This window comes from Letharia columbiana (genome assembly GCF_014066305.1).
Source record: "Letharia columbiana isolate WasteWater2 chromosome Unknown Sc0000039_s0, whole genome shotgun sequence".
Taxonomy (NCBI): domain Eukaryota; kingdom Fungi; phylum Ascomycota; class Lecanoromycetes; order Lecanorales; family Parmeliaceae; genus Letharia; species Letharia columbiana.
In genome coordinates, this window is record NW_023501083.1 from 245,440 (window position 1) to 273,054 (window position 27,615).

At 51.5% G+C, this 27,615-nt stretch overlaps 10 protein-coding genes across 10 annotated transcripts; 7 read left to right on the forward strand and 3 right to left on the reverse strand.

Annotated features, from left to right (window-relative positions):
* Positions 1–62: 62 nt before the first annotated feature.
* HO173_009326 (uncharacterized protein) lies at positions 63–429 on the reverse strand (the record flags this gene model as incomplete). The annotated part of the gene is made up of 2 exons (XM_037311217.1): positions 63–332; positions 385–429. The coding sequence occupies 2 exons, from the start codon at positions 427–429 to the stop codon at positions 63–65; spliced, it is 315 nt and encodes a 104-aa protein (XP_037161874.1).
* Positions 430–1,804: 1,375 nt separating this feature from the next.
* Positions 1,805–2,913, forward strand: HO173_009327 (uncharacterized protein; the record flags this gene model as incomplete). The annotated part of the gene is made up of 2 exons (XM_037311218.1): positions 1,805–1,897; positions 1,984–2,913. 2 exons carry the CDS (start codon positions 1,805–1,807, stop codon positions 2,911–2,913), a joined length of 1,023 nt encoding a protein of 340 aa, XP_037161875.1.
* A 1,567-nt stretch (positions 2,914–4,480) lies between these two features.
* HO173_009328 (uncharacterized protein) lies at positions 4,481–6,032 on the forward strand (the record flags this gene model as incomplete). The annotated part of the gene is made up of 6 exons (XM_037311219.1): positions 4,481–4,700; positions 4,761–4,780; positions 4,832–4,936; positions 4,994–5,376; positions 5,446–5,541; positions 5,606–6,032. The coding sequence occupies 6 exons, from the start codon at positions 4,481–4,483 to the stop codon at positions 6,030–6,032; spliced, it is 1,251 nt and encodes a 416-aa protein (XP_037161876.1).
* Positions 6,033–7,478: 1,446 nt separating this feature from the next.
* Positions 7,479–9,304, forward strand: HO173_009329 (uncharacterized protein; the record flags this gene model as incomplete). Its single annotated transcript, XM_037311220.1, has 4 exons — positions 7,479–7,683; positions 7,782–8,677; positions 8,737–9,020; positions 9,127–9,304. 4 exons carry the CDS (start codon positions 7,479–7,481, stop codon positions 9,302–9,304), a joined length of 1,563 nt encoding a protein of 520 aa, XP_037161877.1.
* Positions 9,305–10,936: 1,632 nt separating this feature from the next.
* HO173_009330 (uncharacterized protein) lies at positions 10,937–13,317 on the forward strand (the record flags this gene model as incomplete). Its single annotated transcript, XM_037311221.1, has 4 exons — positions 10,937–11,378; positions 11,435–11,522; positions 11,680–12,759; positions 12,846–13,317. 4 exons carry the CDS (start codon positions 10,937–10,939, stop codon positions 13,315–13,317), a joined length of 2,082 nt encoding a protein of 693 aa, XP_037161878.1.
* A 1,137-nt stretch (positions 13,318–14,454) lies between these two features.
* Positions 14,455–16,239, forward strand: HO173_009331 (uncharacterized protein; the record flags this gene model as incomplete). The annotated part of the gene is made up of 3 exons (XM_037311222.1): positions 14,455–14,789; positions 14,846–16,020; positions 16,130–16,239. 3 exons carry the CDS (start codon positions 14,455–14,457, stop codon positions 16,237–16,239), a joined length of 1,620 nt encoding a protein of 539 aa, XP_037161879.1.
* A 3,296-nt stretch (positions 16,240–19,535) lies between these two features.
* Positions 19,536–19,836, forward strand: HO173_009332 (uncharacterized protein; the record flags this gene model as incomplete). The annotated part of the gene is made up of 2 exons (XM_037311223.1): positions 19,536–19,667; positions 19,747–19,836. 2 exons carry the CDS (start codon positions 19,536–19,538, stop codon positions 19,834–19,836), a joined length of 222 nt encoding a protein of 73 aa, XP_037161880.1.
* Positions 19,837–23,328: 3,492 nt separating this feature from the next.
* Positions 23,329–24,156, reverse strand: HO173_009333 (uncharacterized protein; the record flags this gene model as incomplete). The annotated part of the gene is made up of 3 exons (XM_037311224.1): positions 23,329–23,552; positions 23,614–23,778; positions 23,853–24,156. The coding sequence occupies 3 exons, from the start codon at positions 24,154–24,156 to the stop codon at positions 23,329–23,331; spliced, it is 693 nt and encodes a 230-aa protein (XP_037161881.1).
* Positions 24,157–24,643: 487 nt separating this feature from the next.
* HO173_009334 (uncharacterized protein) lies at positions 24,644–25,678 on the forward strand (the record flags this gene model as incomplete). The annotated part of the gene is made up of 2 exons (XM_037311225.1): positions 24,644–24,941; positions 25,050–25,678. 2 exons carry the CDS (start codon positions 24,644–24,646, stop codon positions 25,676–25,678), a joined length of 927 nt encoding a protein of 308 aa, XP_037161882.1.
* A 195-nt stretch (positions 25,679–25,873) lies between these two features.
* HO173_009335 (uncharacterized protein) lies at positions 25,874–27,433 on the reverse strand (the record flags this gene model as incomplete). Its single annotated transcript, XM_037311226.1, has 1 exon — positions 25,874–27,433. The coding sequence occupies one exon, from the start codon at positions 27,431–27,433 to the stop codon at positions 25,874–25,876; it is 1,560 nt and encodes a 519-aa protein (XP_037161883.1).
* Positions 27,434–27,615: the final 182 nt, after the last annotated feature.

The following is a 27,615-nucleotide window of genomic DNA, read 5'->3' on the forward strand; positions in this document are numbered from 1 at the left end:
CAATGAAGAGGGTCATACATTCTGTAGGTTTCAGGGCGCACTGCAAGCACTATAAAGGGCCTTCAGGCTTCATGTCGATCTGGCAACGAGCCTTGGATCTCGCCGGACGCCTGGTCCAGAAACATAACACTGAACACATTGGCCGAGAGCGATGTCTTGTACGGATAGATAACATCGGCTTCGTATTCGGGAGGTCCGCTGATACTACTACGTACTTTAGGCTGAAGCAAAGCCGATGAAGTTCGAATTGGCTCTCGCGGTGTCTGCGGTAGCCCATGGGGAATAATAAGGGTGCCTGCATGACTGCCCTCCACATTTGGGTCTCCCAATTCCTGGTCTTGATTAGCCTCTGAATCGTCTTGACGGTCAGCTGGGTATGGCGACTTGAATGCCCTTGTTGCCGTTAACTCGGCGAGACCAAAGGCCCATTCGGTTCGCTTTCTCGTCACGGCTGCAAGAGTGGTGGAGCGAGCGGAACGATTGGGTTGTAGAAAGGGACATACCTCGGGTGAATATCGGGATACTAAAATAGTGTCATAGTTTAAATACTAAGGTAAAGTGTTGCATTCATGCTGCGTCATTAGCTCCTGGTCTATCTAGACTTCGTCCCGTGCTTCCTTCCAATAGATGTCTCCAGGATCGTAAGCATGCTGCTACTGACGCAGGTGAGCTTTTACGGCTGCTCCCTACAAGTGGAGCGTTGGTCTCTGCCGTGATCGAGTGATTGAGATCGGGGAAGCGGAGACATGCGTTATCTGCTTCCTTCCTTTGATTCATTTGGGCACCAGGCAGAGGAGTTGCGACCTTGCACAAGCAATGTGGAGGAAAGACAAGGAAAGAAAAGAGAAAAGCAATTTGCTTCTCAGCTGTCGTGTTTTGAGGTTGACTATCTGTTCTTAGGTCCGCTCTCATGCATCTACATAGCTATCGATTTTGTGTGACGGTCACCCCTTTATTCGCACGAATCAATGGTCTACGCCAGAATGGACTTGCATGATTGGGCCACTTTTTCACGCCATGTGTTCCTCTACAGAATTGAGTTCAATGCGGCGGTCTTCCAATCCTTCAATGCCGGAGCTCTCTAATGCCTGAAGCTTGAGTCCTACGAATCCTGAGGCCCGAGGCCCACATTCTTACATACTGGATGGATGGATGAATGGATGGGTGGATGGATGCTGCTGTGCCACCCAGCTAGTCCACACACACCTCGGTTCATCTAGGAAAAGTAAGAGGTCACAGTCATACCTCAGCCGCTGGCTTGGACGGCCATCTAGAGCGCTTTTTGGACCAGGCTCGCTGAACGTAAGGAACGAAAGCCCAGACATGCATGGGATTACAGAAATGTGGTACCTTCACCCATCAGATGAGAAGCGCCAATTAGTCCCTAACGACGCATGCAGTAGTTTTGCCGTCGGGAAGGTTAAAATGCTTTTCTGGATTTGATGACGTTTCGCTGGGAATGGGAATGGCCACAGAGACATTGATTTACTATCCTGGCCTAGGATGGACACCAGTATGACTGAGTGGAATTCTGCGGCACGAATTTTGCACCCACATCATTGGGCGGAGTGTGTCGTCCAGCCATCAGAGAAATCCAGTCAAGGGGAAATAAAGCAGCTATCACGACCAGGACAGATAAGGCCATTACTCCGATATCCGTGGAATGCTAGACGTGCCCGGCCTAATCGACCAGTGGGATGGTGCCACGCATCATATTCATTGCATCCGTATCTCCTTCCTGTCCATACTATATACACTTTGCTCTGCCATCTTCTGATTTCACACCAAACACATCTCATTCAAGATGGATATTAAAACCGCTGTTGACGCCTTTGGTGTTCTTGAAAAGGTCCAGGAGCTCGGCGCGAAAGTCCATGAATTGAGTGAGAGACCAATGGTAAGTGTTACTATCTCTTGGTAATTTCCAATTTCCAAGTGGCAAATCTTCTTCTGCCGGCCAACCTCTCTTACGCTTGACCACAGGAGCCCGTAATCTCAGTAGAGCAAGACCTCTTCTATCATGGCAAAACAATCTGGCTTTTCACGTACAGCGACTTGAAGACCATCGTCGGGCCAGAGACAGCCTTTGGGATCCTCAGTGCTCTTTCAGGATCCATCCTTACGACGAATCAGTCTCCAGACTTTTCCGCCATTCTCAGCCGGATACCAAGAGTTGCATTTTGGTGCTGGATCAACCTTTTACCCTTCGCCATCGACAACCAACGACAACCAGAGGCGATCGAGGAAGATAGGGAGAATAAGCCATGGAGATCTATGCCGTCCGGAAGACTGTCTGAGAAGCACGCCAAATGGCTGATGTGGAGTCTGTATCCTGCAGCAATCGTTGCGAGTCTGAAACTGGGAGGTCTGAAGCAGTGTTTGGCACTGATATTTCTGGGTTGGTGGTACAACGATCTGGGAGGTGCCGATCACAGTTGCATAACGCGGAACTTCATCAATGCCTGCGGCTTTCTTTCTTACGCATCCGGTGCAACTGAAGTCGCTTCCAGAACCGAGTTGTTGGGCAGTCCCTTCAAGCCGATTGCGTGGCCGTGGTTTCTCATCATTGGTGCTGTTGTCTTCACCAGCGTACAAACCCAAGACATGTACGATCAAGCCGGTGATGGACTGCGCGGAAGGAAAACAGTTCCGCTTGTGGTTGGAGATCATTACGCCAGGTGGTCGATTGCTATCGCGATGGCAGTCTGGTCTGTCGTCTGTCCCACCTTTTGGCAGTTGGGTCCAGGCGCTTATGCGATGTCAATGATTACCGGTGCTATCGTCATCTTCCGAACTCTCGCTAAAAGATCAGTTTCAGCCGATAAAATGACCTTTCGGATCTGGAATCTGTGGATGGTCATGCTTTATTTAATGCCACTGTTCAAAAGGATCAAAGGGGACTCCTGGCTATGATCGAGTGCGCTTCCGAGCTCAATTACACAAACCCCGATAATCCGGGATCCGGTCTTTGTCGGTGTCAACTGAGCTCCCCCGCTTCGATTCCAGGTGCATGGTGCGGTATCATCTTTGCCAAAGTCGATTTCCTCTTCAACGCAGGATCACATGAGGCCGAGGCTCAGTTTCTATCTCTCGACTTGATAGCCTTCTTCTAGCGCAATTTGGAAGGAGTTGAGGAGCTCTCAAATCTAATTTCCAGTCTTCGAAGTGTCACCTCCATTGGGTACTTTAATCGAAGAGCACGCTGCGCTTCTCCATGCCTACTCGACACAAAAGAGCAAAGGAAAGCTTCGATGAAATACACCTTGTTATTGTTCTTGAAGGGTCTCTCGCGAGACGATCCATGATAACCTAGTCTGCACTTTAGGGCAGCATTAGTGCTTCACTCGCAGGCAGTGTCTACGGCATCCCTTTCAAAGAGCGCATCGACCGCTACTTATAGTTACGTTGCGAGTTGCTCTGGCACGATGTAACACGCGCAAGAAGAGCCATAATAGAACTATTGGTAGCTCTTCATAGCAATGCTACCTATACACAATGCTACGTTGTGATACTGCAGGCTGTCAGACCGCCTGTGATAGTGTCTCACAATCATTCTGCCAAATTCTTTGCCGCACGCATCTTTGGTCCGAGCCATTTGTCAACGGGGAGAGTTATCTTTGTGCCAAATACGGTTCTATGCAAGCAGCCCCTCGGTTGTATTTCGAACTTGTGTCATTGGCCACTGGACGTTGGGGCGATGGCTAGCTGCGTCGTGGTTGCCTTAGGGTTGAGGCGGGCCTTGCCGTATCTGGTAGCGGGCCTCGAGCTACAGCACAAGTGATCTGGTAGCTCTTTTAGTGCTCAAACTTGCTGATACAGTACCTACCCGAGCTACCGTCTAGGATTTGAATACGGCCGGAGGATTAGGAAGCTATTCATCGTAATAAGCTTCCTTTTGCGAGCATCGACCGAATCGTTCCGTCCTTCAAAGGTTCGCACTGAGGGAATCTATTTGGAGTCTCTTGTCCATCCAATATTGGAGGCTATGACTCGTCATGTCAGCTGGCTGAGCGAGGAATGAAGCAGAGTCATCCTTGCTTTCCATGCGGACCCTGTGCGTAAGTAGGCACAGGTCCGCAAGTGGCTCGTGGCGTCATGCCGAGATCACTAACGAACCGTGCCTTATTCGTAATCATTCTCGTGCTCCGGCTATTAAAGCTTGAAAAGCCAAGCGAATATCTCATGTGGCACGTGCATGCTCGCTTTCAAAAAGACCGCAGGAAATTAACGAGAACAAGATGGCCCGACAGTTCCGGGTTCTGGCAGTTGTGGCATCAGATGCGTTCGCTGCGAGACTACGCCTGCTACACCTCAAACGTTGGCGAGGTTGCAAGGTCCAACTCGTGAAGAAACCCCTGAGGCACGGTTAGCGGAGAATTCGAATGCATTCCTGCGCTGGCCCCCACGATGGCCAACATTCTGTATATGCTGAACATTTCCACACATATACAGGGAGTACGTGACTCCTGAATGAGCAGCTATGGCAAACCCTCTGGCAGGTCTGACCCCAACAGAGCTGGCTCAAACGCCAGCTCTGATGCCTCCGGCGGGGGTTGTGTCCAATTTCATCAACCCCTCAGGTACTCTGGAGGGCGTCGCGAATGCGACAATGGCAATCTGTTTTACGTTCACAACGATATTCGTGCTGGTGCGACTGCTGACGAAGTATTGCGTTGATCGAGCTTTTCAGTGGGAAGACTGTTAGTATTATGCAAATTTGCCCGAGCTCAAAATAGGGGAGAAAGCTGACTTGTTTTCAGGGTGTTGTTTGGTAGCTTGGGTAGGATGATGCGCCACCCAGCAAGCGATCTTTCGATTGATGTGAATACAGATGGGTATCCTTGCTTTTGGCAGTGTCATATTAGATGCGCAATCCCAAGGAGCTGGACGTCACCAATGGGATGTGAATGTGATCAATGTTCTTAAAGTCGCTAGGGTAGGCTCCCAATCTCGAGAAACAGGCGTGTATAGTCTAACAGTATCTCTAATTTAGACCTCAAATGTCGGCTCGATCATATACGGGCCCATCATCGCCATCGCAAAGCTTGCCATCCTTCTACAATACAAAAGAATTTTCGTGGCACACAAGCGCAACTTCGTCTTCTACGGCGTCCACGTACTCATCTGGACTAACCTGCTCTTTTACTTCATCGAGACATTTTTGGAGATCTTCGCATGCACGCCACGAGAGAAGATCTGGAATCCATTGACTCCAGGCCACTGCATCAGTATTGAGAACAATTATATTGCTATTGGGGCATGGAACGTTCTTTCCGATTTCTTGATATTGATTCTTCCTATGGTAGCGATCTCGAAATTGCAGATGGCGAACACGAGGAAGATCGGTGTTGCGGCTGTGTTCGCTACTGGTCTATTGTAAGTCATGAGGAGAATCACTTACGAGGGATATATGAAATCCGGAGTCAATGTACTGACTGCAAGCAGCGCTTGTGTCGCCAGTGTCGTGCGCCTGGCCTACACTGTCGACTTGCTTTACACCTCCGACGAGACATACTCGATCATCAAAGTCGGGCTATGGAAGTGAGTGTCTCTGTGCCTCTACCCAACCCGATCCGCTCCCTGACGATACTGACAATGTGTACAGCGTGGGCGAACTCACAACCATAATCCTCTGCGCCTGCTTTCCCATCATGCCCAAATTCATCCAATGGATCACCGGCAAAACCAAAGACAAGTCTACCTACCACCCAGCCGCTTACGGCAACAATTACGGCCTCAAAGGTCACAACAGCAAACGTAACAATCACTTCTCGGATCCAAGGGCCTCAAACAATACAACCCCCTGGCTGGACTCAGAAGACCATGAGATTGGCCTCATGGGCAAGACCAAGGGCAACTACCATAATCTGGATGTGGGACAGAGTTACCTTGCAAAACCTGGGCCTATCAGCAAGGTGGAGCCGGTTGCGAGGGTCAAAGGTGGGGCGTCGGAGAATAGTATCTGGAAGACGAATACTGTGAGGGTGGATAGTTCGTTGGATTCGGAGAGGGGAGGGCATGATTTTGTATGATTTGATGTCTCTATGGGCTTGGTTTCGATGTTCCTTTTTGGCATTGCCATGGGGGTTTGGTAATTATGGGCAGGTTTGTATCATACCGGCATGGTCACAGGAGTAAATATATCCATCCATCTAATACCTTCATCGAGTAAGTCCATCAAATCGCGCTCTTCGGACGCAATATAATGACAATATTGATGATAAAAATATACAGGCACACCTACCTACCCTGAACACCCTGCACCGGAAATTCCACCCCCGGAAACCCATCCATCTCCCGAGGCCCAAAAAACCGGGGGGGGGGGGGGTTTGTTTGGTGCGATAACCTCGCATATGCCGCCGCTCGTACTGCTACCCCAACGGCGCAATCTACGGTACCGTAAACCCGGCGAGAAGGCCGGCCCAGCACCGCGAATTTTTGTCCCCAACCCCATAAAGTACGAAACCGACGACCACACACCCGACCCAAATCTCCCTCACCCCCAAGATCCCGACCCGTTTTTTCACCCTCAAAGTCTCGACCCGGTGCCCTTTTTTTTTTATTCTTTTTTGCACCTATGGGAAAGAAGGGGGGGGGAGAGAGATGGGGGGGGGAGTGTGTGTGTGGCACCCAAATCGCAAATCGCAAATCGCAACCACCCCCCCTTCCCCCTCCCCCCGGATAACAAGGTAACAAACAGATAACGAACGGGCTGGCTGGCTGGCGACTTCCCTCCCCCCCCCCCCCCCCCCCCACCTCTCCCCCACCATCTAGCCTCCTGCTGTGCCCTGCACACACCCCGAGCTTTTTCTAATCCGCCTTAAGGTATGTATTCCCAGTCCGTAATGGGGGGTACATAATGTAGGGTGGGTAAGGTAAGGTATATGTAGGTAGGGGTGGGTAGTCATATTATGTAGGGGTGGGTACATTAGTCCCATTTCCAACTTTTTTCACCCAACGCGCCGGCACTGGGATACGGATGGAGGGCGGCGCGGGGGGTTTTCTCTTTGTGCATGTCATGCGTGATGATGTCGTGGTGGGTGGTGGTGTGTCGTGGTGGCCCGAAGTTTGGGTTTTGGGGGGGGTAGGTGCGTGGGTGTGAAGGATAGGTGAGTGGGGTAGTGGGGTTGGTGGTGTGCTAATTAGGGGTAGGGGGGTTGGATTGGGGAGACGGGGTTGGGGGATGGATGGGTTAGGGAGGGAGGGGAGAGCCGGGCTGTTGGTGGTTTTTTGGCTTGTAGAGTAGGTAGGTTGATGATTGTGGGAGTTGTGTTTGGAGAGGGAGGTTGGATTGACTATTTTTCTTTTCTCTCGCTTTGTATATACAGGTATACTTGTGAGATTCACGCTGGGTTAGCATAGAGTTAGTCGGCGTCTGTGTTGCCAGTAGTATATGATTCGGACTGATATTTATCCTGCGAACCCCAGTCCCATTGCCCCATCTCCGTTTCTTGTGCTGCGTTGGATCTCACACAAAAATGTACACAACGCTCCTCGCCTCCGCCGCCCTCCTCACAACCCTCTACACCCTCTACGGCCTCATCTACCGCCTCTACTTCTCCCCGCTGGCCAAATACCCAGGCCCCAGACTCGCGGCCGCGACGAGGTGGTATGAATTCTACTACGATGTGGTGAAGAGGAATAGGTTCAGTTGGCAGATTCAGAAGATGCATGATCACTACGGTAGGACACCTTTTCCACATGCTTTTGCTACTTCCTTTCGGCATTCTCATGCAGGCAGAGGAGAGATGATCATACGGGCTCGCTAACCATTCCCTCAGGACCGATTATAAGGATCAGTCCGGAAGAGCTCCACATCCGCGATCCAGAATGGTACGACGAGCTTATGACTACTTCGATCCGGCCACGTGACAAGAGCGAGGCGTTCGCTGGTCGGTCAGGCAGGGATTCTATTTTTGGTACTGTGCAGCATGATCACCATCGCGTGCGTCGGGGAGCGCTCAATCCTTTCTTCAGCAAGAAGAGTATAAGCGCTATTGAGCCGTTGATACAGAATAAAGTCGATTTACTGTGCACGGCGTTAGGGGAGTATGCGCCGGGCGGGAGTGATGAGAAAAGGGCGGGAAAGGAAATTGAGCTGGGACTGGCATATATGAGTTTGACGCTGGACATCATATCTCATTATGCGTTTGGGAAGAGTTATGGGTTACTGGATCTGCCAGGGTTCAGTCAGCTGTGGAAGGATGTGGTTGAGAATGTGATGGAGTCGTTCGCTCTCGTTCGAAACTTACCTTGGCTTCCGGAAGTGCTGAAGAAGTTGCCAATGCCGATTACCAAAATGATAGACACGGGCATGGCATTCTACCTGCAAATGGAAGCGGAAACGAGGGTCGAAGTTGTCAAAATTGTGGAGGGCAAGAAGAAGAAAAGCGAGAAAGACATTGAGGACTCAACGACCGCTCATAAAAACATTTTCGAGGAGTTGTATGATAGTAATCTACCGCCACAGGAGAAAACGATTGACAGGTTGAATGAGGAAGGATTTGCGTTGATTCTGGCTGGAGCTGATACAAGCAGTGCAACGCTGTCGCAGCTCTCATATCATCTTCTAGCGAATCCGGATATTCTAAAGACTTTGAAGGAGGAGTTGAAGGGAGCGATGCCGGATACGCAGGTCCCAATGCCGTCGCAGGAGTTGGAGAATTTGCCGTTTTTGGTGAGTCCGCCTCTTCGGCTTTGTGTTATGAGGATGGAGTGGATGCTGATGAGAAGCAGAGAGCTTGCATCACGGAAGGTCTGCGTGTCAATGCTATTGCGACATCTCGCTCCGTCCGCGCGGCGCCGAATGAGACATTACGCTACAAAGATTGGGTCATCGAGCCCGGAACGCCCGTGGGAATGAACACGCATTTCACGCATCTGAGCTCTGAAATCTTCCCGGAGGCGACAAAGTTCGATCCCTATCGCTGGCTGAAGGCTGAGAAGGAGGGTACGAAGGCGGAATTGGAGAAGTATTTCAATCCATTTGGAAAAGGGTCGAGGAATTGTGTTGGGCTCAAGTGCGCATCCTCATCTCCGTTCACTTCTTCCTTTTCCTTCTTCTTCTTCTTCTTTGTCAATCGGATTCTTAGAGTGTAAGGGCTGACGTTCTGTTGTCGGATGTAGTCTTGCAAACGCAGAGGTGTATATGACGATTGCGAATGTCTTTCGAAGACTGGAAATGGAACTGTTTGAGACGGAGAGGGATGATGTGACAATCGTCTGCGATGCATTCATTGGTCATCCCAAGAAGGAGAGCAAAGGTGTTAGGGTGAAGGTGTTGAGAAAATGGGATAGGACCTGAAGGATCAGGTGCAGTTTGCACGCGATTTGTGCTGGCTGACTTTTATAGATGTCCCTGTGATGAGACATAAGTAGATACTGTTCTACCACCTCCAGATCCCTAGAACCCTTTCCAGTATGGTCATTCGAGGGCTAGTCTCCCTCCGCGTGCGGTCTTTGTACGGTTCCTTGTATAATTCGGGCAAAGAGGAAAGGTGTTGTTGCAGCATGTATGGACTAGGACTACTGAGTCCATAAAAGCTCAAGATCGTTCCTTCCCTCCATTGTCGCCTAAGCGGCCAATCCTAGCCAAGTTGATCTTCATTTTTTTCCGCTCTTACTTTCTCCGTCGGCCTGGCCAACGTAAGCTCGACCTTCAGCCCACGCAGATGTTGTTCGGATCCTGAAGCGCTATGCTCTTTGTTTGTTCATCTTCCTTGGTATCCCCTCGTTTCACCAACGGTTTGTTTACTCGTAAGAATCCCAAGTCTTCCTTGCCTTTGTCATGGCCTCTGGCTCTGCTTATCCCTCGCTTTGGTTGCAACCCCACTGCTTTCCATCTTTTTCTAGCCCTGGTGCTCTGGATCTCAGTCCTCGCAGGAAAGTGTCGGTTGAGTCTGGACCCCAGGACTCGTAAGAGAGTCTTTGTTGATAAGACATTTGGGATGTGCTGCACATCAGAGGCAATCTGCGGACAAGGGAAAGAAGGAGACTAGGTGTGAGATAGGTGGAAGAAGGGAGAGATGAGAAAGATATTCTTGAAATGAAGAGGTCAGAATAGAGTTGATATTTTGGCTTACTGCGGGCATGTTTCAACACACGGTACCACTACTGGTGACCCAATATTTAAATAACCTTCACAATCCACACTCCGAGGGGAATCACGGAAATCGCGGGTATCAGGGATACGCTTTGACTTACATAAGGAATCTTAGCTTCCCCGCTTTCCCCCCCCCCCCCTTGGTGCTTCCTCGGCCAAATTCCACTCGTTCCGAACTTCCGATGGCTGCCCCGAGAGCCAGGTGGGCTTACTCCTGCAGGACTCACTCGGCTGACCTGGGGAAAGCGGGCTGAAAAGTACTGAGAAAAAGGATACTCTAGCGCTTATAGAAAAGGTTCGCTTTGACATCTCAACGGCCTGGTGAACCTTGGATTAAGAAAGAAAGAAAGAGAGAAAATTCAGCCTGCCCGTCCGCACCGTTCAACCTTTTTCAATACATATAAAAATGTTTTGTGATATGTTGGAAAAGTAAGGGAAAGCAATTGCTATCTGAGACATCTATCCACCAGCACAGCACACCTTTTCAAACCGGTTTCCGGGAGATGAGAGGAGCCTGCATGAACACACCACACCCTGCACCTCGGAGACGTTTCGCCAAGTCTCCCCAACCAATGCACTGTAGATCATGCAAAAGGAAATTGGAGAAATTGACGTTGTACAGAGCATCCAAATGCTCTTATCCATCTTCACCATCCTCTGACTCCACTGGGACTGGCGACAAGGTGAACCAATGTGGTTTCCAGTGATACGACAATTGCTTGCCGAAATACGATCCCCAAACATCTGTCCGAAATGTAAACGATTACCTTCTTCAAACCATTCGTCGAGGGCAACTATCTTTCCGAGCTAAGATACACAACCATTACTTGCAATATGACTTCTTCCTCTTACCTTCTGTATCAAACATCCTCACAGTCAATCAAGCGACACCCACCCACAATCGTGACAAGAAACGATATCAACATGCCCGGCTTCTCCCAGAAGCCGTTTGACCCATTCACGCAGAATGACACAACATCACCAACTGGCTTCCAGCCACCCCAGCCAACAAGACGGCCCCCGCCAGTACCTCTGCAACAGCCTGGCATGAGCATCTCAAGCTTTTCGCAGAGGCCACTTGAGATGCCCACCCCAATTGACATGGAATCACCTGCAATCTCCCAAACCAGTAGCAGAAACAACAGTGATCCCATGCGAGAACGCAACAATTCGGTGGCACAAAGCAGTGCTGGGACTAATGTATCCAGTGAGGCCCGTGGCAAAAGCCCGAATATCTTTGCTTCTTTCCTGGGTAGGACGCCCCGAATGACCAAGAGTAGGCCATGCCAGTTCTTTTTCATGCCATTGAGATGCATGCTAAAGAAGCTATAGATGGAAAGCAGCAAAAGAAACGTGGGCCCAAGACCGACTCCAAGCCGGCGTTGAACTCGAAGCAAGAGAAGAATCGACAAGCCCAAAGGTATGCTTTCCCTGTTATTTGTCATGTATTTTTTGCATCGAGGTTTTTTTGGAGTCTTGGCAACAAATCTTCCAAACACTCAGTCTGCCAGCATCGAGGAAATCACATTCCTTCCGACGTCAACTCCTCACTTCTTCAACGCTGATCGTGCATACAGAAATCATCGGGAGAGGGTTGCAGCATACACCATGACGGTCGAGAAAGAAGCTAATAGGGCTCGAGACGCTCTGAGGCTGACGGAACATGCTCTTTCGTTGGCCAACAACGAGAACTCTGCCTTGGCAGAAGAGAACCGCAAACTCACACACCAGAGTGGTGTCTTGACGCAGCTCCTACGAGTCAACAACATCGGGGTCCCCAATTTTAGCACGACTCCGCTCTCCTCTAACGGCCAGCAAGGGTCCGCACGTATCGATGGTAGCCGTGCCGCCACCGAGGCGCCCCGTCCCTCGAACCAACAGCGAGAATCACCATACGGCGGCCACCCCAACAGCTCACAGAATGCTCTTGGAGGCTTCAGTCCAAACGGCCGTGGCTTGTCTCCAGCGTCCCCAGCTTATCCTTATGTCCATGGTGGAATCATGCAAGACGTCGGCGCTCCTCAGAATGGCTTCTCGGGAGGCAGCCACACGTCACCGTCGTCTGGCAAAAACCCTTACGCGCAGGAGTTCCCCAGCAGTCAAGTTAACTACGCTAATGAGTCTGCTTTTGCTGGAACACCTTACGCCAATACCAATTATGATAGTCCTTACGCAAGCACGAACCACAATGGCAGTCAGACCCATGTACCGGCCAATCAGTTTGAAGCTCAATCGATGCCGCAACAGAACCATGCATTCACTCAAGGTCACGCGCATGCTACACCAGCTCTGGCGACTCAGACGTCCTACGGCAACGCTTCGAGTCCTTATGCGAATCCAAATTACCACAGCAGTCCTGAGGATTCGCAAGTCAACCAATTCCAAGTCCAGTCAATGCAGATGCCGCCTCCAAATGGAATTAGCGACTATCAGACATACCCTGCAATGAACATTACAATCCAGAGCCCCTACTTCAACGATTCCTCCGACCAGCAGCCACCAATTCCTGATGTCGCTCCCCACGGGACAATCACGTTCACCAATGTCTCGAAGTACGAGGTGTCTCATCCAGCTGAGGTTGCCCAATGGCGCCTCCTCACGCCCGATATAGAGGAGCCAGAGATGACACGCGAGTTCGCCATTCCTTTCATCCTCGAGTACGTATCCCCCAAATCCACCCTGCTGTCCAGCCCAACTCGTTACCTTCCCAATACCTGAACCCTGCTGACCACGCGTACAATAGCCTCGAAGCGGGATGCCGTGACCACGTCGCTTTCATGATCAACCGCTCCAATGAAGCCGCAGCCAATTCCAACCCTACATCTCATGAGGAGTACAATCACAATGGCCACGGTCTCATGGTATCCTCGACGCACTGGCATTCCTTAGTGAATAATGGGAGCGACCCCTTACTCCCCACCGCGCCTGCCATGGATCAATCCGACCTGCACTTCATCGAATCCCTCATCAACAGCGCCGATCAGATCCCGCTCCGTGGCGAGATGACACCCGTGCAGGCGTGGACTTGGATGAAGCAGCAGCGTGGCCGCGCCGATTGGCTGTGCAACGAGGACTGGGAGAAGCTGTGGAAGATTCTAAAGGATGCTTGTCGATGCTACGGGTTCGGAGCTGTGGTAGAGAAATATGAAGTGGAGAATGCGATGCATGAGGTTTACTGCGCGAGGCATCCGGAGATGAATAGGGAATGGGATTAAGAAAAGGGGCTCCGAGTCAACACGGCTGGATGATACCCCCGTTCTGTGCAATCAAATATGTATTACGACCGTTTCCATGTTTACGACTCTTCAATTCTTGAATGGTACCGCCTCTTGTCAGTGTGGCAAGGACGATTCAGCAGGAGATGGCCACGGGTACGCCTTTTTATCTACGATTGTTCGATTCTTCATTGAGAACACTCCTCGTCAGCACAAACATTCAGCAAAAAAGGCCATTGGTGCGTCCCCGTTACAATTCTTCGATTATTCGATAGAACCGGCTCTTGTCCGCACAGCAAGGACAATTGATTAGGATATGGCCACGGGTGCGCTCTTGTTATCTACGATTCTTCAGTTCTTGAATGGTACCGCCTCTTGCCAAGACGGCAAGAAAATTTCAGCAGGAAATGGTCATGGGTACGCCCGTTTAAGCTAGGAAACCTCTTGACCAGAATGGTTACCTGTTCATAGCATGCATAGATAGATAGATTCATACCGATCACACGTAGCCGTGTCCTGGACGGGACTCCTGGAGACCTGATTTTGTGCTACTCCTTTCCACAAACCCTGCACCGGACAGGTTGCAACCTACCGCCAAGAAGCCATGCACTCTTCATATTGAATGGGTGTTCTCTCCTAGAACACCTGGGCGTAGGCCACGTACAGATTGGTGGATTCTATGCCACCTTGGTCATATCTATACATATTGTATCATACACGTACTGATCTTCAACGCAGGACAGCACAGGCTTCCAATGAAACATGAACGTGATATCTATGACTTTGACTTTCTCACCTTGGGGGAAGAAGCAGGTGGAATCAATGCCACCGTTGCCACCCTCTTTCTTTCACAATAACTCGAAAACCGGCTTCAATGAGCTCGAAATGGATGATGGCGCGGGCACGCTTGTCCTCTATCTGCAGGTCCCATCCCATCTCGCCTGTAAGGCACCAAAAATCTCCATCGATCTACACCCACCACCAAGGCACCATTGATGATGGAGATGTGGAGTTCGACGTCACTGCTTAAGACATGAAGGAGTATAAGATGGAGCTCTGCACGCAGGTTATGCCTGCTTTTCAACAGCAAAGACCGCTTTCAAGTACAAGACTCTCGTCTCGCGTGACAGAACGAAAATGCATCTCTTACCCTCCTTCCTCGCCCTCCTGGCCTCCTCTACTCTCTTAGCGTCAGCGACCCCAAGGTATTCAGACCTCCGTCAACGAGTTGATGCATCACACACCCCTATTGCCGCCAATCAAACCATCACCAATCAGACCACCTGCGACAAAGAGCAATACACATACCAAGAGCTCGCTGGCTACGGCTTCGTGGCCTCCAATGCCACAGACAAGTACGGCGATACCCTGGGCGGCTATGGTAGTGCCATCGCTATTGATCGAAGCTCATGGAAGAAGATGAAGAATGGGAGCTATACGGGGTTGTTGTGGGCCATCCCGGACAGGGGTTGGTACGTTGTGGGGAGCCTTTTCGCGCAACTTGAAGGAGTACTGACAGGAGACGTAGGAACACGGAAGGAACTCTCAATTACCAGAACCGCGTCCACAAATTCGCCATCACCCTGACGCCCAAGCCTAACGCTACCCTTGCAAATCCATCTGGACCAAACCTCCAATTCACCTACGAGGACACCATCCTCTTCACCGGTCCCGATGGCACCCCGACAACCGGCCTTGACGCCGACGTCCTTGGGTCGATCACATATCCCGGCTTCCCAATCCTGCCCGTTGCTACCTTTACAGGTGATGGGTTTGGCGGCCCTGGTCCCGGCGGGAGACATATTCCCATTGACAGCGAAGGCCTTGCGCTCGCTTCCGATGGCGGGTTCTGGGTGTCGGATGAATACGGGCCGTATATATACCATTTCTCAGCACAAGGGCGTATGACACAAGCCATTATGCCTCCGGCCGCGTACATACCGCATCGCAATGGCAGTATAAGCTTCAGTGCTGACTCACCACCGATCTACAACATCAATGAGACCATCATACCAGCCAACACTGTGACGGGAAGAGATAACAACCAAGGACTGGAAGGATTAACCATATCGAGTGATGGGAAGACGCTGTATGCGCTTATGCAATCAGCTCTCGACCAAGAAGGCGGACCTAGCAACCCATACCGTCTCCAGGCGAGACTGCTCGAATACGACATTTCCGACTCCAGCAACCCAGAGTACAAAGCTGAGTACGTTGTTACTTTGCCACTCTATACTGATCCAACCGCCAAAGCTTCAAAGGCAACCAAAGTGGCTGCACAGTCCGAGATCCACTCCCTGGGCAACGATCAATTCCTTGTCCTTGCGCGCGACTCAGGCGCTGGACACGGGCAGTCTTCATCTCTTAGCGTCTACCGCCACGCAGATATCTTTGACATCTCATCTTCCGGTGAAGCCACGGATATCGAATCTGCAGCGAACGACGCAACGAACGGCAGCATCGCCTCAAGCACGGGCGTGCTCGATGCGGGCATCAAAGCAGCGGAGTATTGTACCTTTTTGGATTACAACGTTAATGCCCAGCTTGGTCGTTTCGGACTGCATAATGGAGGAGCGCAAGATGCGACCCTGCTTAATGAGAAATGGGAGAGTCTGGCGACGGTGCCTGTTGATGGAAAAGATGGGCAGGATGGGGAGTGGTTCTTGTTTAGTTTGAGTGACAACGACTTTATTACTCAGGATGGTACGTGTTTTTGCCTTTTTCACCCACCTGGTTTTCTTTCTCATCAAGGGGACGTTTGGATCAAGAGAAAGTAGACTGGCTTCGATGAGATGGCTGACTATGTACCTAGGCCACCTCAACTTCGGCAAATATGCCTACAAAGACGCTAGCGGCTACGATCTCGACAACCAAGCGCTCGTCTTCCAAATCCAAGTGCCAAAGAACGCGAGTCCGTCATGAGGAGGTTGCCCATCCAACTTGGCCAAAATTGTATACCAAGGCGCACAAGTCCAGGAGAACTATAGCTTGTAAAACACCATTTGAAGCCACATTCATTCATTCACATGTTACCTTCATCCCAATCCAATTAATTTCCATCTTTCCATTTCACATTCTCCTATCTAGTCTAACATAGCTGCCAACATCACCTCGTAATACAAACCATACACATCAATTCCCTGAAAACTCACCCCTCTATCCCAAGACAGGTCACATATAACCCCAGACACGGTTCTCAAAGCCCGAACGCCACGATAATGTTACGACGCTCCCTTCCGATTTCGCCACAAACCCTCATGCTAACAATGCACTTCTTGCCCTGCTAGCTCACCGGAGAGTTTGCGGGGGGGGGGCAAATTCATCGGGTTGTATGATGACGAGGGAGAGGAATTGCAAACGTGCTCGGCGGCTCACTCACTCACCCGCCCAGTACAGATCGCAGTTGTTGTTGTTGTTTTCTTTTGCTGTATGCATAGTTATCCTTATCTAGGCTCCATCCCATTCCATGCCATGCCATTCCATTCACTGGATCGATATCGGTGTACGTCCTACGTGCCCGTGTACACACACATACATGAAAAGTCCATCCCCCGTCTCATTCTTTCTTTCTTCCTTCCTTCCTGGCCCCCGACAACGCACTCTGGTTCTAGATGGATTTGGATTTCGACTTTCGACTTTCCCTCGCACCACGTGTGGTTATCGGGTCGACACTCCACTCCACTCCATAGGCGGGGTATTGGTTCTGGGTTTATCTGATCGTTGGGGTTTAATGTTTTTGTTGGGTGCGGCGTGTGGTTGGTTGGCTAGATGGGTGGACTGGCCGGGGGGGGGGAGGGGGTTTGTGGATGGGTGGAGGTTGGGTTGAGGTGGTGGGTGGAAGTAGGAGTGGGGTGGGGGGCGGTGGGTGGTGGACTTTACCGGGGGAGGGCAAGGGGGAAAGGTGTTGGTGGAGGGGTTGGTTTGAAGAAAGGGTGGATAGATCGGGATGAGAATGGAGTAGAAATGAGACTGACCCTTCATCGTTTGAAGCCATGTACATACCCATCGCCCGCTTTGACACATCTTCTCCTTACCACCCACCGCTCTCCAGGACCGAAAATCCGTCTTTCCCGGCGGATGATCCTTTGCAAGACTTGTTCTTTCGACGCCACGTTTCGCCAGGGCGGCACGACCGTCTTCTCTTCCGGACGAATACCACAGCGAGTGTCGGACCGCCCGTGGACGGTGGGGACATGGCGATGTCAGGACACGAGTTGGGGAATTATCATGGAAGGAAGGGGGCGGGGGCTTGATGATTTCGGTCTGTTTGCCGCTACGGGCGGTTGGGAGAGCTTGGGGTGGTGACTGAGGGATATGTTGGGGAGTTGTGAATGCGCGGGGTTTTGTGCGTACTGGATAAGTGGGACGGATGAAGAGAGGGAGGTTTTTTTCTCAAAGGATTGGAGTGAGGGGATGTGTAGAGCAGCTGGGGTAGAGTATGCGTCATGGAGAACAGCAGTCGGTAAGAGAGGAGGGGGAACAGGGGGGGAGCGTGGTTTGAGCGAGTACTCGAATGGGATTCCAGGTCAAGTTTATCATAACGCAGCATCCTATCCATTCCTCGGACGACTTGTCCTACCCAGATTCCCATGGGTTGGTGAAGCAACCCCGCAGCGTGAAAAGCTCACTGCTGTTCGAGTGCTCGTCAGCAGGTGCTCGCAGGACTTCCATGGGCGACATCTAGCCATACCGTCCACACACGTATCCTCCTACCCAAGCTTTGCAGCTAGACACCACCCAACCTTTCCCGCCTCTCCGCTAGTGTAGTATAGATCTCAACCGGCGCGTGTAGTGCCTGATGCTCCGTCTTGCTGCAGTACGTGACATGATTCACCTCGCACACGCCCTCATCTCCTCCCTTGTGCTTCTCGCAAAATCGGTTGTTGCAGAGCAAGCATATTTTAGAAGGTCCGTCTTGCTTGTGCTGAGGTTTGCCCTCACGCATCCGGCGGCACCTGTAGCAGTCCATCGTGTTTTTCCGGGTCCTCGCTGTTCGAGCAGGGCGAGGTAGCGAGATGATTGTACCTTGGCTAGTGTAAGTATGGTGTGGTCGTGTCGGATGTCTGGATGGCGACGGGTAGAAGGCAGACTTTGGAAGATGGGGGAAGCGGGGATGTGCTGTCAGATGCATGACCAAGCCCGCAGAGGGCAGGTGCTTTTTTAGGCTAGCTTGTGTGTCTCGACCAGCAAAAGGCAGCCCTGTAAGTCCCTGCAGAGGTTTGAGAGGACAACAATGCAGCAATTGGAGTCCTTTCCTTGCCATCCTCGGCCACACCTCGCAATATTTGCATCCGTCCAGCCAGTCATGACCCGTGGTAGTCAGCACCACGCAGGGAACAGCGCGTCGGTGCGCGCCAAGCGTTGGAGCTAAACTGCCCTAGCGTCTTTCGTATTCGAAAGATTGACTTGATCCAGTCTCGCGAGATGAGCCTTGAGAGAAGTAGATATCGAAGGGGAGCCTGAATGACTCCATCCTGCAGATTAAATGGGCCGGCACTGTGCGTGTTGGGTTCGGCCGTGCATGAAGGTGGGGAGTCGGTGGGGTCGAGGTAAGGACATTCCTGAGTACTCAAGATAAAGGCAAGGTTCGTCTGCAGTACCTGTCGTCCATCGGCTCGTCAAGCCTTCCAAAGAGATAGCAGTACTATTTCGTTCAAGCCGTGGATTGCTTTTGCAGCAAGGAGGAGTCAAGATCTCCGGAGATACCCTTGTCGGTAGCTATGTCATGTAAAGGCAGCGCCAGCTTGGCCTCAAGTCCATCTTCGGGGTACCTGGAGGTAATTCGTCTCACATGATTCTTCGCGTCAAAGGATTTGACCATGCTTCAGACTATGAACTCGCCCTTCTCGACCTCATCCCTAAAGCTGGTCTTGAGTGGAAGGGAAGCCCCAACGACTTGAATGCTGCATATGCTGCAGACGGCTATTCTCGCATTAGCAACGGCATCGGCGCCCTCGTGACAACATACGGTCCTGGCGAGCGCTCTGCCCTTTGTAGCATTGCTGGAGCTTATTGCGAATATGTGCCAGTGTTGCATATCGTAGGTTATCCGTCCGTGGAGACCATGAAGGCTCACAAGATCATGCATCACTCCCTTGGTAGGCTTTCTCTGACCTATTACGGCATGACCTGAACCCATACTTTTCATCTTGAACAATGGCGGATACACGATTGAACGCATCATCCACCGCCCGCGCGAGGATTATAACCACGTTCCGATGTGGAAGTATGGTGAATTGCTCGATGCGTTCGAAGCAGGGTACAAGAACAAGGCGTACCAGGTGCGAACATGCAAGGAATGGGACGATCTTTTGAGGGAAAAGACTCTTAACGAAGCCTCGTGTGCCCAGGTAAGTCCCCGCAATACCTTACACGTTGAGGCACTCTTGTACTGTTATGGTTTTGATGTGCTAAGACGCTGTTTGTTAGATCATAGAGATATTTCTGGATGAGTCAGATGCCCCAGAAGCATTGAAGGCGCTTGGTAAAATGATTGACCAGAAGAACGCTAAGAAATAAAGGCTTGGCGCGAGAAATGGCCATATTCTCATAGACAAGACAGAACGCGCAATTCATGTCTATTCTACCAACTTCTTCCACTAGCATTTAGGCATTTTGTCAGTGTTTGCTAGTGAAGCTGGTATATATATGTAACATGCATCTGCGTTATGCGCCTCGAAGAGCTGGTGTTGGACTCTATACTGGTTGATGAGCAACAGCGATATCCTCGGGATACTCAGGCCGGTATGATTCCGAGCTCATAGAAGTTGTCACCAAGAAATTCCGGGAAGCAAGACTGTGCTTTCCATTCTTGAAGAGTTGCATGGAGCTCCTCGAGATTAGCTGTGGTCCAAGAGTATACTGGCCAATCTCACAGTTTTGATTCCTTGCATCAAGCCAGCCCAAGCCTGCCTGCAACAACCACATGTGAGTCAGCGAAGTTTTCCAAGCCTCCAATATCGATCCAATCTTTGGGAGACCTACCAACACGGCATTTGCCAAGAAAGCTGAGCAGATGCTGCAAGCACAGCGTCGGAATTCTTTTGGACGAGCGTCCCAACAGCCTCACCAAGCTGAACGCATTGCCTCGATGATCGAGTGCTATTCGGTGCAAGGCAGCCGATTTGCAGATGCTGGCGAGATGAGTAGCCGAGAGTGCAACCAATGATTGCATTGCGTAGTCATGTCTTGTAGCGAGTGACACAAAGCTGGTATTCATTGTGTAAGGTCGCCCCAATTCGCAGTCAACATAGGTAAAGGGCAGCGTACTCTGACATCTTGTGCGCCCAAGTAGTGAAACTCGCAGATTTGGAAAGCTCGAGGTTTTCCGACATGGTGCACAGATGGAACAGTAGGCGGCATTCTTCGGTTGAGAGGTCGTCAGGATTTGGCGGAGCAGTGACCTGCATGTGAGGGAAGGGAAATCTTTTCGTCTGCTGCCAATCATATGTGCCGACTTCAATTCAAATCGGCCAAGTGAACTCTCCAATAGTCGATACCGGTGAGGCATTTTCTGCAGCAGCAAGATTATCCATGTAGGCGCATCTTAGACCACGCTTCGTGCAATTGCGGCTAGTAGAACCAATCAAAAATAGACACGGGAGCTCGAAGAGGAAGAACGCGGACCACTGAGGAAAGTATTCATCGCAGCGAACCTTGCGATTCTTGCAAGTTTGGCAGCCTTTCCTGGACTTCGTGTGGGCCTTGCGGGTAGAAGAAGACATGATCCAGACAATAGAGTTCAAGTTGGTAACACCTGGACTGCAGAATGCTGGAGGTCTTGAGGATAGGTTCAGGCAAAACCCTCACCTTGGTGGGGTCATAGAGCGTGCTAATCGCTACTAGAGGTTCAAATTGCTGCTGACAGTGCAGCCATTCCGCCCGGCACCCCTCAAGGTAGCGGGTTGTGATACAGCCTTGAAGTATCTTCCGATCCTATCATCCGTTTCACCAGAGGTAGGTTCGGCGCGTAGTCAAGCATGAGTGTAGTCTTCAAAATCTCCAACTCAACAGTCTTCCAGACCGTCTTCACAAGATCGCTATCAGTGTTTTGTTTATAGATGGCAGCTATTGGGCTTGGTGCTTCATGCGAGAGATGGCTGCAAGAATCGATTGATCTGACGGTTTCCAACGCCGTTACCTGTATGCCCATGCCTCGATCTCGTAGTGTAGCGGTCAAGGACTAAGCCCGAGAATCGGAGAGAGCATCTGACTCGGACTATGCACAGCGTGCTGACTGCTAGTTCTTCGATGCAGCTCTTCTGGTACATCATCATCTCTGCTTAAGAGAGAGTCCTAGGCTGGTGGAGTTCCTTGAATGTCTTCTCTTTTTCCATTGGCTCGGGATACCATTGACGTAGACTCCAAAGGAGACCGACAGAGACGACGGCTTCAACAAGACTTGCAGCTAGGTTCTCTGCCTTCGGCGAATTCCCGGTTCGAAGGAAGGACTTCTGGAGTCTGTTCCAGAATGACATGTTGATTTGGCGGGTCCTGTCCAAAGGAAGATCACAGGAGATGGCTTGCAGAGTGTTGTCAGCGAACCTTTTGTATCGATCGGGTTGTATTGGTTTAACGGACAAGTAAATCAATTGTGACTTATCGGAACGGGATAACAGTTGTTCCGGTTTCAAAATAGGTATGTAGGCACGTAGGTACCTTTTCGTTCCTCCAGCCCTACCGCTCCAAAAACATCAATGAAGCGAGCTCAGTTGGCAAGAACCACGACTGATGATGGTCAATAATTAGCACCAACCTCGATCGTGGAGCGACCAAAATCGTGGTGCGACAGTCGCTATTGAGCACTCTCTGCCTTAGCGCAATGATGTGTAGAGACACAAACATGATCTGGATGGAGGGCGGAGAATGGAGCAACAGCGATAGGCTCCGCGAAAGATGCCATGAAAATCTGCTTTATCCCATTCAATGGACTGAACACATACTCGGCAACCATCCATCTAGCAACTGGGCTCTCCAGGATTCAACTATCGTCAAATTCCCTGTTGACAATACATTCTCTACAACCTAAAGCCATACCAGAGATTAGAGCCGTAAAAGCGACATCCCGGGGAAGAAGTGATGGGCTTTACTCGCACACTGAGCTCTTATCACATGCCGAATCGAGCAGTCTTCCTCGTGGAGCTTTGTTGTCAACCCTTCCTCAATAACGGCCAATAGCAACAGCAGTCACTCTCACATTTCTTCTCACAATCATCGTTCTCCTTCTATCAACTCTCCTTCCGCTCATAGCTCTCTTACGCCTCGCACTTGTACCGAATGATATGGAACTAACAACGGTTAAACCCACATCAGACAGCTTGAACCTCGCCCCGCTCCCCGTTTCTTTTCCCGTCCCCGTCACGGATATCAATCTCGACTGTCTGCCGCAGCCTGCGTTATTCCATCAACCTCTAAAAACAGATGTCATCAGGGTTTTTTGCCATAGCCAGATCTGACATCGAAGTCTACATTCGTTTCCAAGAGGATAGCCCGATCTTGCGCCATGAGTATGTTCTCGGCTAGGGGAAAGTGAAAATGATTTTATACTCCAGCGCCACTAATGAATCTGTTTACAGACGGCGATGTGCCTTTGTTTTTAGGGATCTCCTTGAAGATGGCAAGGGAATGCTACAGAAAAATATTTGCGCCGGGTGCTTTGGTCTAGGGCCCACCGGAGCATAAGACTCGCCACTGCGTATTGCCCCGGCGTCGTGGGAGACGTTTCCAACCGACGAGCTGGGACTGAGGTTGGTATATATATCTTGTGCCCTATTTTCCTGGGCTAGCCTCTGGCATTTACACGTGTGGCGGTATGCTGCAGGCTCTGCAATTTTGTAAAGTACGTGCATTTTTTTATGGCTTCAAAGTGATATTCACGGCGATTCTAAAACATGCTGTTGCTCCCCCGCGTGCGTTCCCATCTGCTGGCTTCCCTTGTCCCACTGTCCAACCTCTGACAAACCGAGAAAGTCATTACTTTTCTACTCTATTTCTCGAATTTTCGGTTTAATGTCAAGATTGGACTTCGCCCTTATCCGCGAGAGCTGCATGGAACACTCTCAGCATGATTGGCGGCACACCCGTAGAATTCAACGACGTCCAATTCGAAGCCCAAACATCACCAGGTGCTGGGATCATCCCCGCTGGCTGATTAGAAAAGGAATTCATGATCGTGTCAAATGGTGATCCGGATTCCCACATGAATAGACTGAGGACGGACTGCTTGGGCTGCTCCGCTGTAAGCAGATGATTGTCAGTGTTGTTACACTGTCCAGGAATGACCCCAGGACTCCTCACTGCTCGGTATCACGACCACCCCTCCAGACCCCAACGGCCCATTGAGCAGACACTTCGTCATCATGAAGTTCCCCCCAGCGTTAATCTTCGCCCAGCTTGTCCCGCCCAGAGCATTGATAGAGCCATATCCTGAAGCATAGCTCAGAAGTGCGAAGTTGCACGAGTCTAGGTTTCAGGCATTGTCAGCACGTCGACCCCATCTCTCCTCTACGATGTACTTCTCGGCCGGTCATACATACTCGATGTATAATACCTAGGTACCTGGACAACCCAACTGAGATGAGCTGCTCCCACGATGCCAATCACACCAGGCCAGGAGCCTGTTTCATCTGCTCTCATCTGCTCCTCGTCGAAAACGCGGTGGACATTGTCTTGGTAATTTGCGAACGACTCCAGGAGAGGATGGCAATCAACGATGTTCGGCGAGCCATAAGTCTGTCGGCCACAGTAATACTCTCCGGTGTTATCTGGAGAACTCACGGATATGGAACTGGTAAGAGAGACGGAGAGGAGAGAAAAAGCCCATGCTAGGCAGTGTAGCATTGTCAGGATGAATTTAAAAAGTGGGGAGACGATGTCTGATAACACACCTCGAGAGAAGAAACTCGCGCATTGCGACTTATTCGACTATCGGATGTCCATGTCAAACTTTTCGAATTCTGCCACGCGGTTTTCATATGCCGCAAACCCCAAGGACGCTGTGGGGAACGCATAAAGGATGGCGATAGGCGGCGCTTCTGACGATTAACTCGAAACTACCCATGTCACACTCCCGACAATCGCACGCCATATCGAGGTACCTGACCATCAAGATCGGTTCTTCTGCCCTACTTGTAACCACAAAAAGATAACAAGCTCTCGACGGTCTGGACTGCGCGTTGCCCCTCGGGATCCCCACCAGCAAGCGATATATTCCCGGAAGCTACGCGTGGGGTATCGTCACAGGCGCTGGCTCCTTATATGAGCATCCTATCTCATCATTCGCAATGGTCTTGAACGTTGCTCTATCGATTTCCGGCCTGTGTCAGCTATGCTCCTCTTCTCGCTCCTCCCCTCGCTCCTCCCCACCGCTCTCCTCGCTCTCTCCGCCCTCCCTCTCCCCATCCAATCCGCCTCCATCCTCTGCGCCGAAAACCTCTACGGCAAACCCCGCCTCGCCGACGCAATGACAATCGGTAACAACCTCCCCTACGTCAAAGTAGACCCCTACGACCAAATGGACGCCGCGCGCTTATTCGCCGAACCGGCATTCTTCACCCCAAAGTTCCAAGGACTGCGGAACACATGGAGATCGGCCATCGAACAATTGCCTCGGGTGTGGCGATTCCGTACGTCGCTCATCCTCTCCTCTCAACCCCCCCCCTCACTCAAGCGAGCCAGATCTCGACTGTACGGAGCTCCAGAATGCTATTTGTTGACGGAACGGGTGTGAACAGGATCCGCACGCATCGCCCTCCTCTTCTACGCCGACGCAGCCGGCCAAGTCGCCACTCCCAGCGTCAATTCGAACTGGCGTCTCATCCAAGCCGCCGCGGCTGGCGTGCTGCAGTATTGCGTCCGCGGCCAGCGGGGCGTTGGCGGCGTGTGGATCATCTCCGGTACCGTCCTCTCCCCCTTCTCTCCCAACCTCCCCATCCATTCCATCACCCGCGTCGTCAATACCCCCCCCGACCACGTCCACCCTTTTTCACGGAAACCCATCGATTTCCCACATTACCACGTGGAGGAACGACGGGGCATGCATGTGGCTGACGCACAGCTTCCCGTCTCGCCGTGGGCAGACCACACGCAGACGCCCTACCTCTCCCTCTACCTTTACGAATCAGGCTCCCCGTTCGAGGACGTGCTGAACAGATATATGATCACGGGGCTCGGGGTCAACCCGTTCAATCCGAGGGGTTTCGGCGTCGAGGGTGTGGCGCTCAATTCCTCGGGGGTGCTGGGAGCGGTGGAGGACCAGGCGGTGTTGGCGGGGGATGTTGCCGCGACGGCGGGGATAGGGGCGGCGCCGGGTCCGGCGCCGAGTGTGGTTGCGGTGTTGCGGGGGGAGTTGGGGGTTCAATGAGGATAGGCAGGGTTGTGGACGGATGTAGGAGGGAGCATGGGAGCATGGAAGGGAAAATCGATGGATAGCCTTTGATGTTAGCCGGGCAAAGGACCTCTAATGCTATTTTCTAAGCTTCGCAGACTGCAATAATTAGCCAGCACAGTACGATCTAAACACCGCCAGCCCCTTTCCTACCAAAGCCCTATCTCTTTCCTACTCCCCCAAAGCCGCAACCTTCAAATCCAAGTCCCCCTGCAAACTGCGAATTTTATCCAGCAACTTCTTCTTGAGCAAGGCATTCCCAATCGAGTCCGCCTTCGTCTGCTCCTGCCGAATCGCGGCTTCCAGATCCGCAATCTCCTCCCTCTGCCTCTGTCTCTCCTGCTGCCGTTCCAACGCATCCTCGTCGACAGACGCATCGGTCGAGTCGTCGTCTTCGTCGGAGGCTTCGTCCGCCGAGGTGGTGGCGGCACCGGGGGTGTCTGCTGCGGAAAGGGTGGGGAGGTTGGCGGAAGGAGAGGCGGGGGTGGATGTTCCGTCTTGGGTTGCTGTGTCGGGAGGTGGGGCGGAGGGGAGGGCAGCATCGCCGGATGCAGCCATGGCGGCCTCGAGTTCCATGGCTGCTTCGAGTTCTTCGGCCATGGCGTCGTGATCTGCGTCGTGACCTCCGACTGTCGTCTTGATGTATCCTTCTTGCTCATCATCGTAGTCCTCGCCCTCTGCGTCTTCTTCGTTGTCGGAGACTTCATCACTTTCTCCGTTCTCCCTGTCCCTCCTCTCACGCAATTCATTTTCATCAACAAGCTCAAGCAATGGTTCCCCATCCGCCTCCTCATCTTGCCGTAGCAAAGCTTCCACCTCCGCCTCAACCTCCATAACATCCCGCACGCTGATCCTCTTCCTGAACCGCTTCGTCCGCACTTTGTGCAATGGCGGCGTGATCCCACTAGCCCACTGCAACGTCTTCTCATCCAGCTCTCCTCTCCCATTCAGCTCCCCTTTACCGCGCGGAATAGGATACAGCAACGCATCTTCCTCCTCCTTAATCTGCCCCATCACAATAAGCATCTGGCACACATCCATACTCTTCATCCACGGCCCCCTCTTCTCCCAATTTTTCATCGCCTCAATCACGCATGGCAAATCCACCAGCACGGCCGCATAATGGCGTCCATTCACACTCACAGCAGCTCTTCGGGCATCGCTGGTTAAGAACCGCATGCGTACATCTGCCCCGCCGGCTTTCCGTCCGAAATTGCCCTCCGCAGCCGCCTTTCTTATGATGTCGCAGTCTTCGCCTGGCTGCATGCGCAGAATGAAGCCCTCAGAGATTGTGGGATCGAGTTCGCGGTCGTCGGCTTCGCTGTCGTAGCCGACACCTTTGGGTCTCTTTGGGACCTTTCCTTTGGTCTTGAGCTTTACAAGAGGAGCGACAGGGGCGCGGGTGTTGAGCTTGATTTTCTTGATGGCTGGGCCGGAGGCCAATTGAGGCTTTTCCCCGCCTGCATCGTCGTCGTCCTCGAGCTCGAGAGCGCGCTTCTTGGGGGTTGGTTTGGACTTGCGGGGGGTTTTGGCGGCGGTCTTAGAGCCGGTGGAGGCAAAGCTGGAGATAGGCTCGTTGGGGGTAATTTGCGGAGCTGGAGTATGGGAAATACTGCCGAACTTGAGCTTTAGCTTGGGAGTGCTTGTTGCTGCTGATTGAGGTGTTGGGGAGGCCTCTGGTTTGGGAACGGAGCTGCCGAATTTGAGTTTAAGAGATGGACGCTGCGACATTATGGAGTTGAGGATATGATGTTGACGGTATCAGCGAATTGTTAGAAGTAGTAGGCACTGTCAAGAAAACGCCCCATGGTGTTGTAGAGCCTGGAGGAAGGAAGTGAGTCGTAATTGAAGAATGCGGGCCAACCCTCACAAAAGCTCTAGCGATTCAAGCAAGTACGAGTAAGTAACATCCA